Raw genomic sequence first — 15,893 nt, 5'->3', positions numbered from 1 at the left:
GCGGGGGCTGTGGGCGTGGCCAAAAGGAAGGTCGGCCATAAAAGGAGAGCAGGGCGGAGCTGTGGGCGTGGCCACGAGGCCGCCATGGCTATAAATGGAGCTGTGGGCGCGGCCACAGCGCGGCCAGGGCTCTGAACGGAGCAGCAACGCGCACGAATCCATGGATTCTATCAATCAGCTTTATTGGGGAGTCGCCTCCATGGCCACCCCCCCGCCCCAGCACATCAGCAGCCCACACATCACGTCCCCGAGGCCGTGCCCCGCTGCCTTCGGGCTGGAGCAGCTCCCCTGGCCGCAGGAAGGGGAGCAGAGCCCTGGCCCCACACAAGTCCTGGTCCCTGGAGCAGTTGGGGCAGGGGGTGGTCGGGCTGGGGTGGCCCCGCTACCGCCCCGAGGCCACCTCTGGCTGGTAGCCCTCTGTTTTCATGTCGTTCAGGCCCAGCTCCTCGTTCTGCTCAAAGCTGCGCTGGTAGCGCTGCACGCTCAGCTCGGGGTCCTCCTCGGGGGCGTACACGTTCTGTGGGGACAGGGAAAGCTCCTGCACTCCCCCCTGCCCACAGGCCCGGCCCCAGCACGGGCTGTGAGCCCTGGGCAGCAGCCCAGCTAAGCACCCACAAAGCCAGCTGGGGTTTCAGCAGCCTGCTCACACCCAGAGCTCCAATGGGAACCCCACTCCCAACACCTGCCAGGGGAATAAAGCCCCCCCAGACTGCTCAGGGAGCCCACCCCGAGGGCCCAGGGCTGTACCTGAAGGTAACTGTTGCCTGCAGGGTCATCCATGATGAAGTGAGCCTGGGCCTTCCCCTCTACGATCTGCAGGAACAGAGCATGTCCAGCCATTAAGGCCCTTCCTAATCCTTCAGCACTGCTGGCACCAGTGCAGAGCACTGAAAATCCAGAGTAAACTCACGTCCTGCAGCTTCCCAATGAACTCCTGCAGCTTCCCTGTCCTGCTGGGCGTGGAGCTGTCTCCCAGAGTGAAGGGGTTCTTCTCCACCTGCAAGGGCAGGTGAGGCAGCTGTGAGGCAGCCAGGCCCCCCAGCCAGCCCCAGAAGGACAGGGAGGGGGCTGAGCCCCTCAGGCTGGCCCAGGACACTCACCAGGTCCCGGATGTCCTTCAGCAGCCCCTCCAGCGTGGTGAACTTCCCCCCCAGCGCTCCCATGCCCAGCTCAAACTCCAGCTCGGGGATCTCCACACTGCACGTCTCTGACTGCAAAGGGGAGCACCCCCTGAGCCCCATGGAGGGAGGGCTGGACCCCCCGGACCCCACAGCAGGGCAGGGCAGGTCTCCCAGGGCACTGCACCTTCAGGATATCCCTGGTCATGTCGGAAGGGTCCGTAATCCGGAGGGTGATCCTGGTGCCCTGGGGCTCGATGGCTCCTCCAGACTTCACCTGGGACAGCTGGCAGTGAGCTCCACAATTCCCACCCAGGTGCTTTAGCAGGGCTCTTCCCGGCAGCCCAGGGGCCTCTCCAAACCCGGGACAGTGGCCTCAGCACAAAGCACCTCCTGGCAGTGCCCCCACGTCCAGTTTCCCTCCCAAGGGCCCCACTGGGAAGCGGAGCTCAGGGACAAAGGCAGAGAACAGCACTCCCTCCCCAGTGCCCCCCTTCCAGCTCACCTCGTTGGTCCTGTGCCCACAGGAGTCGCAGTTGGTGGCCATGATAATCACCTCCTTGAAGTGTGGGATTTCTGGAGCAGGGAGTCAAGGGAAACACCGAAGCAGAGGCCGAGGGGTGGCAGAACCCCACTGGGAGCTGTGAGACAGCTCTGCACCCCGACAGGCCCCACCTGAGAGAACTGAGCCAGGCCTGAGGTGCAGCAGGGAGAGCCCAGGGCCCTGCAGAGCCCCCCAGCCCCAGGGCAGCCCCCAGCCCCTGCCCACCCTCGAAGGATACGCACTAACTTCATGTTGGTGCTGGCCGGGGCGTTGCACTCGGGGCAGTTGGTGTTGAACTGCAGCACCTGGGGGAGGGAAAGGGCAGCCAGAACGTCCCAGGCAGCCCAGGGCAGCTGTCCTGAGTGTCCCCAGCTCTGCAGCACCACCCACCTCGTCCCTCAGGTCCTCGGGAGCGTCCGGCGGCTTCGCATCCACCTCCTCCCCCTGCAAGGGAAGTGTGAGCTCCTGTCCCTGCCCTGGGCTGTCCCAGGGGGCCAGGAACTGATCCAGTCACCTCCAGGCCCAGCAGAGCAGACTGCTGGGGGCTCCTCCTGTAGCGAGTGACCACCAGGGCCTCGTCCCTCTGCGGGGCGTGCGGGTTCTCCACGAAGCTGTTCCCGGAGGGATCATCGAGGATCTGTGGGACACAGGGCCTGAGGAGCCGTCCTGCCCCCCTCACCCAGCCAGGGCTGCCCCCCGGGAGCACTCACAAAGGTGAAGGGGGAATTGACTTCCTTCAGCTGCCTCAGTTTGCCAATGAACTCGTCTATCTGCCTTGCCACCTCTTTGTCCGTCGCCTGCAAGAGGACAAGAAATCACAGAACCCTTTAAAGGGAAAACACCCCCCAGGGGGGATTCAGCTGCTGCAGGGGCAGCCCAGAGCTGCTGGCACAAAGCAGAGCCCCAGTGCTGTCCCCAGCAGCCCTGTGTGCCACCACGGGGCAGGGGATGGACATCCCAGAGCATTTCCCATCCCTGAGGAGTCTCCCCTCACAGCCCCTCACCCTGCGGGCGGGCTGGTCCTGCTCCAGGCCGGCCACAGCTCTGTCAATGATGCCCTCGATGGTGGTGAGCACTGGGGAAGGAACAAAGAGCTGATGGCACCATTAACACTGCCAGGAGTGCCCAGGAGCTGCTCCCATTCACCCACCTCCCTTCTGGCTGAAGGCAGGGATCTCAAAGTCCAGCTCTGGAATTCGAGCTGAGGCACAGTCGGTCTTCACCACCTCCCTGTTCATGTCCTGCACACACGGCCAGGAGCAGCCTGAGGATCCCCAGGAGATCCGGGGGCTCCCCCACACCGGGATCACAGAGAGGGGTTGGCCCCAGCCCCCTTTCCCTCGGGAACGTGCAGAGCTGGGGCTGGAGCAGAGGGGGAGGCCCTGCCCACCTGGCGGGAGGTGACGGCCAGGCTGTAGCACACGCCCTGCTCCTGGATCCTGCCCGCGGACTGGATCTCCGTGTTGGACCAGGAGCAGCTGTCGCAGGAGAAGGAGCTGACGATGATCTCTTTGAAGAAGGGGATCCTGGTGAGCAGGAGCCGCGTCACTCCCTGCGGCAGCGAGGGGCCTCGTGGGAACCCGAGTCGTGGGGGCGGCGGCCCCGGGCCCTGACAGCACCTCCGGGCACGGGCAGCTCCCGCCCCCAGACCTCCTCTCACCCCCCAGCAGCTCCTGGAAACGCCCTCCCGACCCCACCAGTGCCCCCGACTCCGAGACCGGCTGTGGCCGCCGGCAGCTCCTTCCCCGCTCCTGCCCCCATCGCCCCCCCGGGCTCTGTAACCCCCCCGACCCCCGCCCGCTCCTCCCCACGGCCACTGGAGAGCCCTGTCCCCCGAGCCCGACCCCCACAGGCGCGTCCCCTGACCCCCACAGGCCCCTGCAGCCCCTCCCTGGCCCCCAGAGGCTCCTAGAGACCCTCCTGTACAGACCCCCGCGCCCACCCTGAGCCCCGCGCAGCCCCGTCCTGCTCTCCCCCCGGGGCCCCTCACGTTGCGGAAGCAATTCATGCACAGGGACTCGATCTCTGCGGGCTGCTGCTCGTTATCCTCGGCGCTGAGGGGCCGGAACAGGACGGCCCCGGGCCCCGCCGCCTCCATGGCCCCCAGCGCCGACATGCTGGCGGCGCGTCACGTGACGGCGCGGCGCGATGACGCGGGTCACGTGACTCGGGCGGATCATGTGATACGCGCGGGCCGCGATGGCGGCGCCTTTATTCGCCCTCAGCCCCGGAGCCGTCCCGGGCCCGCCGCCCCGCCCGGGCCCGCCTGCCCCTCCCCGGGGCCCTCCGCGGGTCCCTCCCCGCCCCGCTCGCTCAGGCTCAGCGCCAGGTCCCGCCACAGCGCGTCCAGCCGGGCGCGCAGGTCCTCCAGGGGCGGCGGCGGCTCGTCCAGCGGCTCCTCGGGCGGGTCGGGGCGGGCGCTGAGCTTCAGGCGCATCTCCTCCGTCTCCTGGTCCAGCGCCCGGGTGAAGGCCTGGATCTGGGCATAGGTGTCCCGCCGGAACTCCTCCACGCGCCGCTGCACCTCCCGCGCCAGCGCCTCCCGGGAGCGGAGCCCGCCGAGGCCGCCGGGGTACGGGCTGAGCTTGGCCCTCAGCTGCTCCAGGTTCTTCTGGATCTGCCGGTGCAGGTCCCGCGCGTTGCGGGTCAGCTTGGCCGACAGCTCCTGGATGTGCTGGTTGAGCTGCTCGGGGCTGGCGCGGGCGTGCGGGGCCACGCTGCGGTGCAGCTCCTCCACGTTGCGGCGGATCTCGGTGAGCAGCCGCTCCGTGTACGGGTGGAAGATGTCCTTCACCTGCTCCGTGTGGAAGGCGATCTTGTCGCCGTAGTGAGCCACGAAGCGCTGCAGCTCGTCGGCGCCGTCCAGGAGCTGCGCCGTCACCTCCCGGCTGGGCACCAGGTGCCGCCGGAGCTCCCGCGCCCGCAGCGACACCTGGTCCAGCAGCTCCTCCGTGAACGGCCGCAGCTGCTGCCGGAGCTCGTCCAGCTGCCTCCCGACCTGCTGGTGCGCCTCGTCCACGTACGGGGACAGCCTCACCCGCAGGCTGTCCAGCTCCCTGCGGATGGCGCTGCGCAGGCTGGAGGAGTCCGGGTACAGCCGGGGCTGCAGGCCCCGGCCCAGCGGGGACAGCTTCTCCAGGAAGTGCCCCATGTAGCTGACCCCGTCCTGGATGCTTTCCTTCAGGTTCCTGCACGGGACAGTCACCAACAACACCCGCGGTGACCGCAGCCCCTCCGTGCCCCCCAATAAAAGCTGCCACCCCCGCCCGGCCCGTCCCTCGTGTCCCCGGGGAGCAGAGCAGGGCCCGGGGTGCCGCACTCACGTCATGTCCCTGCCCAGCTTGCTGTGGCCGTGCTCCAGGCTGTCCTTGTCGCCCGTCTGCTGGCTCAGCTGCTCCCAGAGGCCGCTCGGGGCCGGCTTGGCCGGGGCCGCTGCGGGCGGGAGCGGGGCTTGTGCCGCGGCCCCGCCGGCCCCCGAGCCCCCGGGCGCGCCCGGGCAGCCGGCCAGGAGGGAGAGGAGCAGCGCAGCCTTCAGCAGCATGGTCCGGCTGCGGGAGAGAGCGGAGAGGAGCCCGAGTGCTCGGGGGGCGGGGTGCTGCCTCTGCTGCGCGCCCCCCTCGCTGCTCCCTGCGAGCACCTGGGTCCCCTTGGACAGCCGGAGCTCCCCTAAAAACACCTGGGGTTCCCCGTGACCCCCGTGGGTCCCCGAAACACCTCGGGCCCCCGCAGTTGTGCGCCTGGAGTCACACCCAGCTCCTCTGGCCGCGGGAACCTAGAGCCCCCCGCCCCTCACCTGCCGCGGGTCGCCTCCCGTGTCCTCCCGCGGGGAGGCGGCGGTGGCCGCCCTTTTATCGGCCCGGGGGGCGATAAGGCGGCTTTGGTACGGGAAGGCTTTTTGGACCTCACTCCGTGTAAACACTACGTGGAGGTCCGGGCACGTTCCGGGGAGGTGACCTGGGGGCCGCCAACCCGACTGCCCGCTGCCCCCCGGGCCCGGGGGACGGGGCTGGCCCTGCCCCGCCGCCGGTCCCTGCAGGGATCCCGGAGGGAATGCCGGATGGAGCTGCCGGGGCCCTGCGAGCGGCGGGATGGGGACGGGGACGGCGGCTGCGGCTCCCGCCGGGACGGAAACGGAGCCGGGAGCCCCGGGATGGGCGCGGGCGGGCGAGCCCGGCCCCGGCCGTGCGGGGAGGGCTGGGATGCGCGGATGGGGAGCACACCTTCCCCTTCCGGGCACCCGGCCCGCCGCGCTGGAGTCCTTCCCTTCGCACGTTGGGTTTTGCCGGGGATAAACCCGGGCGCTCTGGGGTGCGGAGCGAAGTCCGGCGCTGCCGGGTGAAGCGCCGAGCAGTCGCCAGCGCTGCTCCGGCACCAAAGTCCGCGCGGTTCCCTCGCCTGCGCCGACACGTGAGGTCGCTCCAGGCAGCGCTGGCCGTGCCTCACCCCGTCCCGTCCCGGGCTCCTGCCCGCAGAGCGCCCCGGGCCCCTGGGAGCTGCCCAAGCCCCGCTGCGCCGCGGGGACGAGGTGTCTGACACCCCCCAAAGGTCCCGTCCCTCGTGGCAGCTGCTGCCCCACCACAGGGGGGATGTTCGGCCGCACCCCGGGGCTCTGCCCCCCTGCAGCCCCCTGGGTGCCCCAGCCGGGATGTGGTGACAGCGAGGCCCCGGCCCTGCGCTGGCCCATGGGCGCTGCCCCCACAGAGACCTCCCACCCAGCTGACCCCACCTCTGCTTCCTCTCCCTGGTGCCCCAGAACCCAAATTCGGGGTGATGCTCCCCCCTCGGAGCAGCTGAGGGTGCCCCAGGTGTCCCATCCCAGGGCGGAACAGCGGGATGCTGCGGGAAGGAAGGACACGGGCCAGCACGTGCGTCAACAAGGAGATTTATTTCTGCCACTGGAAGTGGCCAGGAATGCTCGGAATGGGCGCGGATGGCCGGCCGGGGTGCCTTAATTCTGTGGGGGTGGGACGGTGCTGAGGAAAGTCACCACCTTCTCCCGCACCTCCTTCTCCAGCAGCTCCAGGTGATCCTCCACGCCGGCAGCGCCCGTGTCCAGCTTCCCGCGCAGCTCCTCCAGCCGCCGCACCAGCTGCTGCCCGAAGGTCTCTCCGAAGGGAGCCGCCTGCTGCCGGAAGGCCTCCAGCGTGCTCCCCACGCGCTGCTCCAGCTGCTGGGCCAGCGGAGCCAGGCGCTGCCGCAGGCTCTCGGCATCCCCGGCCGCCGCCTCCCGCAGCTCCTTCGCCAGCGGGCTCAGCTGGGCGCGCAGCTCCTCGGAGCTGGTGGCCAGGCGGGAGCGCAGCTCCTCGGTCGCCCGCTCCATCTGCGCCGTCAGGCTCTCCAGCTGCCGGTTGAGGCCGTCCTGCACCTCCTGGGCGTAGGGGCTGAGGCCGCGCCGCAGCTCGGCCACGCTCTGCTCCACCTGCGCCTTCAGCTCGTCCGCCATGGGCGACAGCCGCTCCTTCAGGCTCTCCACGCCGCCGTCGATCTGCTGCTGCAGGCGGTCGGCGTAGGGGCTGAGCGAGGCCTGGATGCTCTGGGCGTTGTCCTGCAGCCGGCCCCGCAGCTCGGCCGCGTAGGGCTCCAGCGCCCGCTGCAGCTCCTCGGCGCCGCGGTCCACGCGGGAGCGCAGCTCCTCGGCGTAGGGGCTCATCTTGGCCTGCAGCTCCCGGATGTTGGTGCCGATCTGCTGGTGCACCTCGTCGGCGTAGGGCGCCAGCTTGGCCTGCAGCTGCTGCAGCTCCCGCTGGATCTGCTCCTTGATGCGCTGGGAGTCCTGCGCCAGCCGCGCCTTCATGTCCGTGACAAAGGGCACCAGCCGCGCCTGCAGGTCCTCTGCGTAGGCGCTGACGCTCTCCAGGTTGCCCTTCAGCAGGGTGCTGGGGAGAGGGGACACGTCAGGGGCTGTGTGCCCACATCCCCGGGCCCTGCCTGGCTCCCCCGAGCCCCTCAGGCCCTGTGGCTCGACTCACTTGAGCTGCTTGCTGATCTCGGTCTGCTGCAGCTGGTCCACCGTGTCCTTGGCATTGCTGCCCAGCTCCGTGAAGTATTTCCAGATCACGCTGGCCACCTCGTCAGGGTTCACATCGGCCCGGGACCCTGCAGGCGGAGCTGGGGTCAGCGCTCACACGCTCCCGTTCCCCCGGGGACATTAGTGACGGGTCCCATCCCTGCCCCGGGGCAGGACCGCCCTGCTGGCACCGGGGACCCTCATGTCACCTCACCTGAGATCGCAAGGAGAACCAGGACAAGGGCGGCCGCCTTGGGCGCCATCCTGAGTGCTGGGGACTCCTGTGGGAGCAGAGAGCCGAGGTGAAGGAAGCCCCAGGGAGCAGCAGCCCCCAGCCCCCTGCCAGAGGCCGTGGAGACCCTGGCTCCCTCCAGCCCCTGCAGCTGCTCACCTGTGCTGCCACTGCTGTGGTACCTGCAGGGCTGGCAGCTCCGGCACTATTTATGCAGCTCCTGCGGCTTCCACGCGGGCTGTGACACACCAAGGGCTTGGACTTTGGCACGGGCACAACGTGGAAGTGCCTGACGTGTGCGCGGGCCTGACATCACCCAGAGCCCTGACATCACCCAGACCCCCTGCGGGGTGACAGGGACACACAGAGGTGGGGGGACACAGGACGCACCGAGCCCCTCCAGGGACAAGGACCCGGGGCTGAGGGGACACCTCACTGCTCTGTGGGTGCAGCAATGGGTGCCAGCACTGGCAGTGCGGTACCTGGGATGTGTGGTTGTGAGATGGGTGGCAGTGGGACAGGACACGGGGTCTGGGGATGCTGCAGGGACCTCCCAGCTGTGCCCCCGGCTGTGCTGTGCCTGGGCTGGGCAGCGGGGCAGGTCAGGGGCTCAGGGGGACACTCTGATGGAGCTGAGGGACACACGAGGCTGTGCACAGGCAGGATGGCATCCTGCTTCCCAGCCCAGGCTCTTGGAGGAAGCCCTGGCACAGGAAGAGGCCGGGACACTGCAGGGCCCTGCAGCCACACGGTGCCTGGGAATGGGGCCCGTGCGTGTCCCTGGCCGAGGGCACCGGGCTCCGGGCAGCCCCCGGCCCAGCCCACCCCGCCCCGGGATGTGTCGCAGCGGGCAAAGGGCGCGGCGGGCGGCCGCAGGGAGCAGCCGGGCGGTGGCGGTGGCGGTGGCAAGGTCCGAAGAGCCTCGCGGTGCCCGAGGGCGTCGTGCCCGGGGACAGGGCCGCTGGATGTCACCCTTGTGCCGTGTGTGCCCAGGGCTGTCCCCCGCCCGGTCTGGCTGCTCACACGCGTGTGCACACGCACACAGATGCACGGGTATGTGTGCGCACACACACAGACACGCGGGGCCCCGGCGGGCTCCGTCCCCGCGGGATTTCCCAACTCTTGGCTGGGCGCAGCGCCCCTGCAGCCCCCCCGCGCCCTGCCCTGACCTTTGCACAAATCCCCCAGGGCGGCCGGGGGAGGGTATAAAGAGGGAGTCCGGGGCTGCCCCCGCGTCACAGAGCCCGGCACAGGTGAGTGGGGACATCCCCGGTGAGGGTCGTGCCGGGAAGAGGACGAGCCCGGGCCCCCCGTGCTGCCCCACGTCCTCGCTCTGCTCTCTCCCCAGCCATGAAGGCGTCCCTGCTGTTCCTGCTGGCCTGCACCGCCGTCCTGGCCGTGGGAGCACGTAAGGACCGGGGGCTGCGCAGGAGGAGGGCTCGGGGTGCTGGGGGGCACACACGGGGGGCACAGCCGCGGGGCCCCGTGCCCGCCGTCCCACCAGGCTCGTGTTTGCAGGGGCCAGCACGCCCGAGGAGCCCAAGGCGCTGGTGCAGAAGGTGCAGGAGCTGGCGCAGAAAGCCACGGACATGGCCAAGGACGCCTTCAGCAGGGTGCGGGACTCGGAGGCGGCGCAGCAGGCCAGGTGCCCCGAACCCCGCCAGCCCTGTCCCTGTCCCTGTCCCTGTCCCTGTCCCCGTGCCCCGGTGCCGGCGGGGAGCCCGCCCTGGGCCCCGCTCTGATCCGCTCCCGTCCCCTCCCGGTGCAGGCAGTGGCTGTCGGACAACGCGGAGCTGGCCAAGCAGCGGCTGGTGTGGCTCAAGGAAAAGCTGGCGGAGCTCTTGAAGAAGACTCCGGCCCCGTAGCCTCCCCGGGGGCTGCCCGGGAGCTGTTGGGGCTGGCGACCCCCTGCTCCCACCCGCTGTCGCGGTGCTCTCAATAAAGCGGGGCTGACACAAACGCTCTGGTGGCGTCACTGGGGGGTGGCGAGGAGGAATGTGACCCGCAGGGAGAGGGAGGGCTGGGACAGACACCAGCGCAGAGCTGTCTGTCGCCTGATGTCGCACGGCCGTGTCGGGGTGCCCAGGGTGGCAGGAGCCGGGTGTTGCTTACACAAGCTTCTGCAAATTCGATGCCACCGTACTCCAGAGCCCTGTGTGGGGCTGAGCACGGCGGCACCCCGGGCGGAGCAGGACTCAGTGCTGGGCGAGCCCAGGACACCCCTCACCCTTTCTCCCCACTCCCCCCGGACCCCCCAGGACCCCCAGCTCAGAGCCCCCCTTGCCCCCTCCAGCATCCACTGCAAAGACTGAGCGAGCTCCAATAACTTAAGTCAAGTTTATTTGTCAAAAGGGAGGCAAAGCCGGGAGCGACGCCGGGTTGGGGAAGGAATTCTAGGGGAGGAGGGGGTCTCCGGGGAGGACACCCCAGGGCTGGGCTGGCCCGGGGCTCCTGCAGCCTGTCCCCAGAGCCCCCTGAGGAGAAGCACCCGGGGCAGGGCAGGGAGCACCCGGGGCGGCTGCGGAGAGGGGCTGGCTCAGTCCCTGGCCGCGCCCGCCGGCGGCTCAGGCCACGGTCTTCTGGAGTTCCTCCAGCAAGCTGAGGAAACGGGCCTTGAGGGTCTCGGTGTAGGGGGTGAGGCGCTCCTTGAAGTCCTGCACCAGGGGAGTCATCTTCTCACGCAGGTTGCTGAGCTGCTCCACCACCTTGGCCTGGTATTCAGCGGCCTGGGGGATGCCCTTCTCCCGGATCTCCTCCAGCTTCTGGCTCAGCTTCTGCCGCAGCTCGTCGCTGAAGGGGGCCACGTTCTTGCGCAGCTCCTCGACGTGCCCGCGCAGGCGGTCCCGCGCCTCCTCGGCCACGGGGGTCAGCTTCTGCTGCAGCAGCTCCACCTTCTGCTTGCTGAGCTCCTTCAGCTCCTGGGCGAGGGGGGCCAGGCGCTGGCGGTACTGCTCCAGATCCTCCGTCCACTTGGCAGAGAACTGGTCCAGGAAGGGCTTGATCTTCTCCTTCACGTCCTCCAGGTCCTTGGTCAGCTCCTTGCGCAGGGACTCGGTGTCTTTCAGCCACATCTCCCGCACCTCTTTGTAGTAGGGGGCCACATCCTCTCTCAGCTTGGCGGCGGCCGCGCCCAGCGTGTCGAGGTTCTCGCCCAGCTTCAGGCTGTGGGAGGGGAGGGAGGTCACACACGGAGCCCAGGGCCCCCCGCCAGCCCCCCACCACACGCCTCCCACTTACTCCAGCTGTTTGCCCACGGTGGAGGCCTCGAACTGGGCGATGGCGTCCTTGCCGCTGGCCTTCACTGTCTCCAGGTAGACATCGAGCATGTCCTTGAGGCGGTCCAGGGGAGCCTGGGGCTCATCGTGCTGCCAGAAGGAGCGGGCCTGGGTGCCTGCGGAGAGAGCCGGCTGTGCTCAGGACACGCCGCCCGGGGACGGCTCCAGCCCTGCCGGGGACCCGCCCGGCTGCAGCCCGACTTGCAAAGCGCTTCGGAAACCGGCGGCCTCCAGCAGCGCTCGGGTCGGGCTCAGCCTCCCCATCCCGCCCGCGCTGCTCCATCCATCCATCCCGCGGGCATCCGCAGCCCCGTCCGGACCTACCCGTCAGGCAGAGCAGGGCGAGGGTCAACACCACGGCTCTCATCTTCGCGCTGGACCTGCGGGCAGAGCGACAGAGTTGGGCGCGGGGAGCCCCGGCAAGTCCACCCCCGCGGGGGCTGAGCCCGCAGCCCGGCTCGACGGGTCCCCGCCGGGGCGGCGGGCGAGGAGCACCGCTCTGTGCCCGCGGGTCCTGCGGAGCAGCCCGGGCTCTTACCAGCTCTCTCTACGGCTGCTGCTCGTCCAGTCTGAGCGGCCGGGGCTCCGCCGCCGCTATTTATGCCGGAGGGGCAGTTCCGAGGAGATAAGCCAGCGCGGCGGCCCCGGAACGCGCTCCCGGCGGGCGATGTGGCGCGCAGGGTTCAAGGATCGCGCAGCATCGCCGAGGAGCGCGGGCTTGGCAGGGGCGGCGAGCAAACAGGAGCTCCCCGCGGGACGCGCCTCGCCGGCCAAGGAGCTGTTTACGCTCCCGGTGACCCAGATTCCCGCTGGCCCTGCGGCCTTGCCGGGGCCCCTCGCAGCCCCCAGGGATTGGCCGCCGGCCCGGGGACAAGGTTTATTCCCGCAGGGATTTGGCCTGCCGTACCCGGACCCCTCGCCTCCTCCGCGGGTCTGTGCCCTGTCCTTCACCGGGCCGCTCACGTCACCCCTTTTTCCCGCTGTGTCCCCAGCTCAGAGGAGCCGTGCCGCTGCCCGCCCACGCCAGCCCTCGCTGGGGACCTGGGGGAAGCGAAGGCTCAGCTCAGAGCAGGCACCAGCCACCCCCTGGCACGGCCACCCCAAAACTCCTCTCAGCCCGAGCCAACCCCAGGTGCTTCCCTGTCCCACCGTCACCAGGCCAGGGATGCACAGGAGTGAAGCGCACAGGGCTGAGCCCGGCCTGCCAGGGGCAGAGAGGGGACGGGGAGAGAGGGGCCGTGTCCCCAGACGGGGCTGCAGGGGCTGCGCAGGGCTGGCAGTGCCAGGGGGAGCTGCTACAGAGGATGATGCTCCTGTTCCAGGGCGGCACCGGCTCCCCGCAGCCCCAGCCCAGCTCGCTGGGCACATCACGGGTATTGCCAGCCCAGGTGCTGCAGGCGCTGGAGGCACAGCCACCGCTCCCTGCACCGCCCAGACTGTGCCCACGGCTGGAAGAGCCCCAAAAGCTGCAGCAGATGCCCGGGCAGGGGCTGGTTGCAGCACAGCCCTTCCCCACATGGCTCCGCTGGGCTGCGGCTGCAGGGGGGCTGCGAGTGCCGAGGGGGCTTTGGGAAACCCAAAAACCAGGCTTTGGAGCCCGGGGGAAGTGACGGCCCCAGGGATGCACTGGGGACACAGCAGCTGCCGCCCCTTGAACTCTGGCGTTGAGCAACAAGGCAAACAAGAGCCCGGGGAAGATCATAATCATGGTTTTATTTGTTATGATCCCACTGTCCAACTAATTGACTAGTTGCAAGTGACCCACAAAAAAATGGACTGAAGATTTACTGAAACTTTTTTTTTCCTGTTCATTTTTAGTCCAACATAAATGAGGAAGAAAAAAAAAAATACTTCTGACATTTCCAAAAAACAGAAATAATAGCAAAGTATATTAATATACATTCAACATATACTGCGCGTATTGATTACTACAATACAAAGCCATGATAAAAAAAGTGTGATACTGCGGATGGCACGGTGACGGCCCTGCGGGGCGGCTGCTGCTGGGGGGGGCCCGGCGACTCTCCCAGGATACAGTGTCATGTAAACAAAAGGAAAATGAACCAAAGGGACAGAGCAAAAGGCTTTCAGCGTTTCCCACCCTCCCCGCTCGATCCGGCGGGCTCCCCGAGCCCACGGGCGCCGGGCGAGGGGCTGTGCACGGCCGGGCTGTGGAGCTTCCCTCCCTCCTCTCTGATTTTTGGGATCGCAGAGCCGTCAGCGTTGTTCTCCCGGAGGAGGGGAGGCCGGGAAGAGGCACGGGGTAAAGGACAGCAAAGTCACCTCTGCCGTGCTGGTTTCACACTTCCTTCTGTGCAAAGTCAGGAGGGCTGGGTCGGTGTTTCCTTTAGTTTTAAAAAATATTCCAGAAAAAATGTCAGTAAGAAGGATCTGAGCTGGAGCTTGTCAAGTCCCAAAGGCAAGGGTGACACCACGTGCTCCTGAGCCCTGGCGGGGGGGGGCCTCCCGCTCTATCCACCACGGAAAGGATGGAAAAGGGACAAGGAAGAGACCTCTGCACGTCCCGACTGTAAAAGGAGAATTACCACTGTCGCCACTGGCACGAGAGAAAACCAGTCACAAGTACAATGTCATTAAAAGAAATAAAATACTTTGAACAAAAGGTGCAAGTCACAATTCATATAGAACAGAATCTAGTTAAAAATTTCTCTCAAACAGAAATTCCTTTTGCCTTTTATTAATAACAATAATAATAAAACAACATTTACCAAAAAAAAAAAAAAAAAAAAAACCAAAACAAAACAATTCCTACGTGATCAGGAGGAAAAGCGAAGGAAACAAAGAAAAATCCGTCTGCCCTACATTAGCCAGGAAAAGAAAAAACCCCAAGTCGTGGCAGATTTGGAAAGAAAAGGGAAGGGAGGGCAGGGGTGGTCCTGTCGGCACCCCGACACACGAGAGGGAACAGAGCAGACAGAGGTGAGACAAGAAGTGATTGCACCGGGGTGGGGAGGGCCCCCGCCAGCGCTGCCAGCCCCAGACCCCCCGTGCAGCGGGACAGGCTGGAAGGAGAGCGTGGCCTCCATCCAGGAGTGGCTCCAGCCCCCTCGGAGCTGCCCAGGGCAGGCTCCAGGGAGGCTCAGCCCGGCCAGGGGCCCCGGGCAGGGCCAGCCCCCAGAGCAGCCCCGGCGCCCAGGCCGATCCTCCGTGTCGGGCTCAGGGCTCTGGGTGTAGCTGGAGTTACAGGCAAGTGTGGCAGAAATTAAAGAACCCAAAGGAACGACACACTGGATGAAGTGAGGATGAGGAAAGGGGCCATGGTATTCCAGTTAGTCAGAAATACTACGGCAATTTGGCGCAATGCTGCTAGATACTGTTGGTTTAAAATGGACCTTTTCGTTTCAAAGCTGTACACAAACCCTGCAAGAGAGAGAAAGAGAGATGTCAGGGGACACCAGAACGGCACATCTCCTCCCACAGCCCCTCCAGCATTCCCAGGCCACTCCTGACCCTGCCCCGGGAGAGAGACCTGCCATGCAGAGGGGTCTGAGCGCAGCACAAGCCTGGAAGGAGGCATGCTGTCCCGGGGCAAATGAGGGGACAGCAAAGAGCTTCAGCACAGGAGCTCTGCGTGGATGGTCCCAAGCCAGCACCGCAGCAAGGAGCAGGGGAGGCGAGCCATGGAAGCGAGGCCACGGAGGCAGCCTGAGGGGTGGTGTGGCGAGAGAAGGACACAGGGATACTCACTCCCTCCTGGTTACACCCCTGCCTGCTCCATCCCAAAGGGCACCTCCGGGTGCTTGTAGCTCAGCAGGACGTCCGTGATACACGTCGAGGGGTAGCAGGAGGTGTTGAGGTGCTGGCTGCCATCACCCAGGCTCGCGTGCTCTTGACCTTCCAAACTCTCCCCGCAGTCTGCAAGGGCAAAGAGGTGACTTGGCGCCCGTCACTGTGACGGCTCCCCGAGGAGCTGCCCACACCCCCCCGGCCCCGCGGGCAGCCCCGGGGCTCACCCTCGCCGTCCCTGTCCCGCAGCTGCTGACTGGCCATCAGCGACGACTGGCTGAGCACGGCGTCCGACATCCGAGCAGAGCTCAGGGCTTTTCCTGCCATCAGGCTCATCCCGGGCAAGTTATCCAACTGCACCTGTGGGGACGGCAGGACACAGTCAAGGGGAGCTCAGGAGAGGACCCTGCTGTTCCCCATCTGCCCAGGGAGCCTCTGCAAACCTTCAGCAAGGGTTTAGAAAGACAAGAACTGCATCAGGGACAGCTTGGGTGCAGCCTGTCCCTTCAACGGGAGGATGGACTGAATGGTCCAAATCCCTCTGAACTAACAGAATCACAGCATAGCTGGGGCTGGACAGGAGAACATCCAGCACAAACCCCTGCCAAGGCAGGGACACCTGGAGCAGGTGACAGACAAACACATCTGGGTGGTTTTGGGATGTCTCCAGAGAGGGAGACTCCAGGCCCTCCCTGGGCAGCTGTTCCAGGGCTCTGCCACCCTGCATGGAAAGAAGCTCTTCCTCATGTTGAGGTGGAACTTGTGTTTTAGTGCTCCTCATCCTGCCACTGGGCACCACTGAACCAGTGAAGTCGTCATTCTCATCTACAGCAGAAGGGAGCTGGAGCAAAGCACACATCAAAGATTTGGGCAGGACAGTTCCCAGCATCCCAAACCCCACAGGGCACAGAGCACTGAGGTCTGGGCTACCGTGACCAGCTCCTTCACAGCCCTGCAGGACCCACAGCTG

General features: G+C 66.8%; 6 protein-coding genes across 11 annotated transcripts in view; 1 reads left to right on the top strand and 5 right to left on the bottom strand.

Moving 5' to 3' along the window:
- Positions 1-161: 161 nt before the first annotated feature.
- Positions 162-3,817, bottom strand: ZPR1 (ZPR1 zinc finger). Its single transcript, XM_066203462.1, has 14 exons — positions 3,653-3,817; positions 3,053-3,214; positions 2,813-2,903; positions 2,667-2,737; positions 2,373-2,459; positions 2,177-2,299; positions 2,053-2,106; positions 1,901-1,967; positions 1,624-1,694; positions 1,306-1,395; positions 1,101-1,211; positions 911-997; positions 748-813; positions 162-517 (listed from the first exon to the last, which is right to left on the bottom strand). Exons 1-14 carry the CDS (start codon positions 3,776-3,778, stop codon positions 383-385), a joined length of 1,341 nt encoding a protein of 446 aa, XP_066059559.1. The 5' UTR covers positions 3,779-3,817; the 3' UTR covers positions 162-382.
- Positions 3,818-3,838: 21 nt separating this feature from the next.
- On the bottom strand, positions 3,839-5,473 carry APOA5 (apolipoprotein A5). Its single transcript, XM_066203463.1, has 3 exons — positions 5,456-5,473; positions 4,986-5,210; positions 3,839-4,850 (listed from the first exon to the last, which is right to left on the bottom strand). Exons 2-3 carry the CDS (start codon positions 5,201-5,203, stop codon positions 3,884-3,886), a joined length of 1,185 nt encoding a protein of 394 aa, XP_066059560.1. The 5' UTR covers positions 5,204-5,210; positions 5,456-5,473; the 3' UTR covers positions 3,839-3,883.
- Positions 5,474-6,534: 1,061 nt separating this feature from the next.
- APOA4 (apolipoprotein A4) lies at positions 6,535-8,071 on the bottom strand. The gene is made up of 4 exons (XM_066203425.1): positions 8,061-8,071; positions 7,884-7,950; positions 7,632-7,758; positions 6,535-7,538 (listed from the first exon to the last, which is right to left on the bottom strand). The coding sequence occupies exons 2-4, from the start codon at positions 7,930-7,932 to the stop codon at positions 6,611-6,613; spliced, it is 1,104 nt and encodes a 367-aa protein (XP_066059522.1). The 5' UTR covers positions 7,933-7,950; positions 8,061-8,071; the 3' UTR covers positions 6,535-6,610.
- A 1,063-nt stretch (positions 8,072-9,134) lies between these two features.
- Positions 9,135-9,860, top strand: APOC3 (apolipoprotein C3). The gene is made up of 3 exons (XM_066203440.1): positions 9,135-9,309; positions 9,420-9,546; positions 9,670-9,860. Exons 1-3 carry the CDS (start codon positions 9,252-9,254, stop codon positions 9,764-9,766), a joined length of 282 nt encoding a protein of 93 aa, XP_066059537.1. The 5' UTR covers positions 9,135-9,251; the 3' UTR covers positions 9,767-9,860.
- Positions 9,861-10,224: 364 nt separating this feature from the next.
- APOA1 (apolipoprotein A1) lies at positions 10,225-11,751 on the bottom strand. The gene is made up of 4 exons (XM_066203483.1): positions 11,715-11,751; positions 11,501-11,556; positions 11,139-11,292; positions 10,225-11,063 (listed from the first exon to the last, which is right to left on the bottom strand). Exons 2-4 carry the CDS (start codon positions 11,541-11,543, stop codon positions 10,466-10,468), a joined length of 795 nt encoding a protein of 264 aa, XP_066059580.1. The 5' UTR covers positions 11,544-11,556; positions 11,715-11,751; the 3' UTR covers positions 10,225-10,465.
- A 1,118-nt stretch (positions 11,752-12,869) lies between these two features.
- The window catches only part of SIK3 (SIK family kinase 3), a 69,640-nt gene continuing 66,616 nt past the window's right edge, over positions 12,870-15,893 (bottom strand). For 5 of the 6 annotated variants that reach the window (XM_066203291.1, XM_066203294.1, XM_066203292.1 and 2 more), the window contains 3 exons: positions 15,151-15,283; positions 14,885-15,052; positions 12,870-14,557 (listed from right to left, as the gene is read on the bottom strand). In XM_066203291.1, the coding sequence (XP_066059388.1) occupies positions 14,895-15,052; positions 15,151-15,283 (291 nt within the window). In that variant the 3' untranslated portion in view covers positions 12,870-14,557; positions 14,885-14,894. The remainder of the gene's footprint in view (positions 14,558-14,884; positions 15,053-15,150; positions 15,284-15,893) is intronic. The other variant, XM_066203293.1, reaches the window with a different exon arrangement.

The sequence above is a fragment of the Chamaea fasciata genome, unplaced genomic scaffold (genome assembly GCF_029207755.1).
Source record: "Chamaea fasciata isolate MVZ Bird 193981 ecotype frontalis unplaced genomic scaffold, bChaFas1.0.hap1 SCAF_24, whole genome shotgun sequence".
Taxonomy (NCBI): Eukaryota; Metazoa; Chordata; class Aves; order Passeriformes; family Sylviidae; genus Chamaea; species Chamaea fasciata.
Note: the sequence above shows the minus strand (reverse complement) of the source record. Positions and strands in the feature narration are given on the sequence as shown.

Coding starts and splice junctions, on each gene's coding strand:
- ZPR1 (XM_066203462.1), bottom strand. CDS start 3,778: ATGTCGGCGCTGGGGGCCATGGAGGCGGCGGGGCCCGGGGCCGTCCTG. Junction 3,215..3,652: donor GCATGAATTGCTTCCGCAAC/GTGAGGGGCCCC, acceptor TCGCTGCCGCAG/GGAGTGACGCGGCTCCTGCT. Junction 814..910: donor TCATTGGGAAGCTGCAGGAC/GTGAGTTTACTC, acceptor CTGTTCCTGCAG/ATCGTAGAGGGGAAGGCCCA.
- APOA4 (XM_066203425.1), bottom strand. CDS start 7,932: ATGGCGCCCAAGGCGGCCGCCCTTGTCCTGGTTCTCCTTGCGATCTCA. Junction 7,759..7,883: donor GGTTCTCCTTGCGATCTCAG/GTGAGGTGACAT, acceptor CTCCGCCTGCAG/GGTCCCGGGCCGATGTGAAC. Junction 7,539..7,631: donor GAGATCAGCAAGCAGCTCAA/GTGAGTCGAGCC, acceptor CCCTCTCCCCAG/CACCCTGCTGAAGGGCAACC.
- APOC3 (XM_066203440.1), top strand. CDS start 9,252: ATGAAGGCGTCCCTGCTGTTCCTGCTGGCCTGCACCGCCGTCCTGGCC. Junction 9,310..9,419: donor CGTCCTGGCCGTGGGAGCAC/GTAAGGACCGGG, acceptor TCGTGTTTGCAG/GGGCCAGCACGCCCGAGGAG. Junction 9,547..9,669: donor GAGGCGGCGCAGCAGGCCAG/GTGCCCCGAACC, acceptor CTCCCGGTGCAG/GCAGTGGCTGTCGGACAACG.
- APOA5 (XM_066203463.1), bottom strand. CDS start 5,203: ATGCTGCTGAAGGCTGCGCTGCTCCTCTCCCTCCTGGCCGGCTGCCCG. Junction 4,851..4,985: donor AAGCTGGGCAGGGACATGAC/GTGAGTGCGGCA, acceptor TGTCCCGTGCAG/GAACCTGAAGGAAAGCATCC.
- APOA1 (XM_066203483.1), bottom strand. CDS start 11,543: ATGAGAGCCGTGGTGTTGACCCTCGCCCTGCTCTGCCTGACGG. Junction 11,293..11,500: donor CGCCCTGCTCTGCCTGACGG/GTAGGTCCGGAC, acceptor CTCTCTCCGCAG/GCACCCAGGCCCGCTCCTTC. Junction 11,064..11,138: donor ACCGTGGGCAAACAGCTGGA/GTAAGTGGGAGG, acceptor CCCCTCCCACAG/CCTGAAGCTGGGCGAGAACC.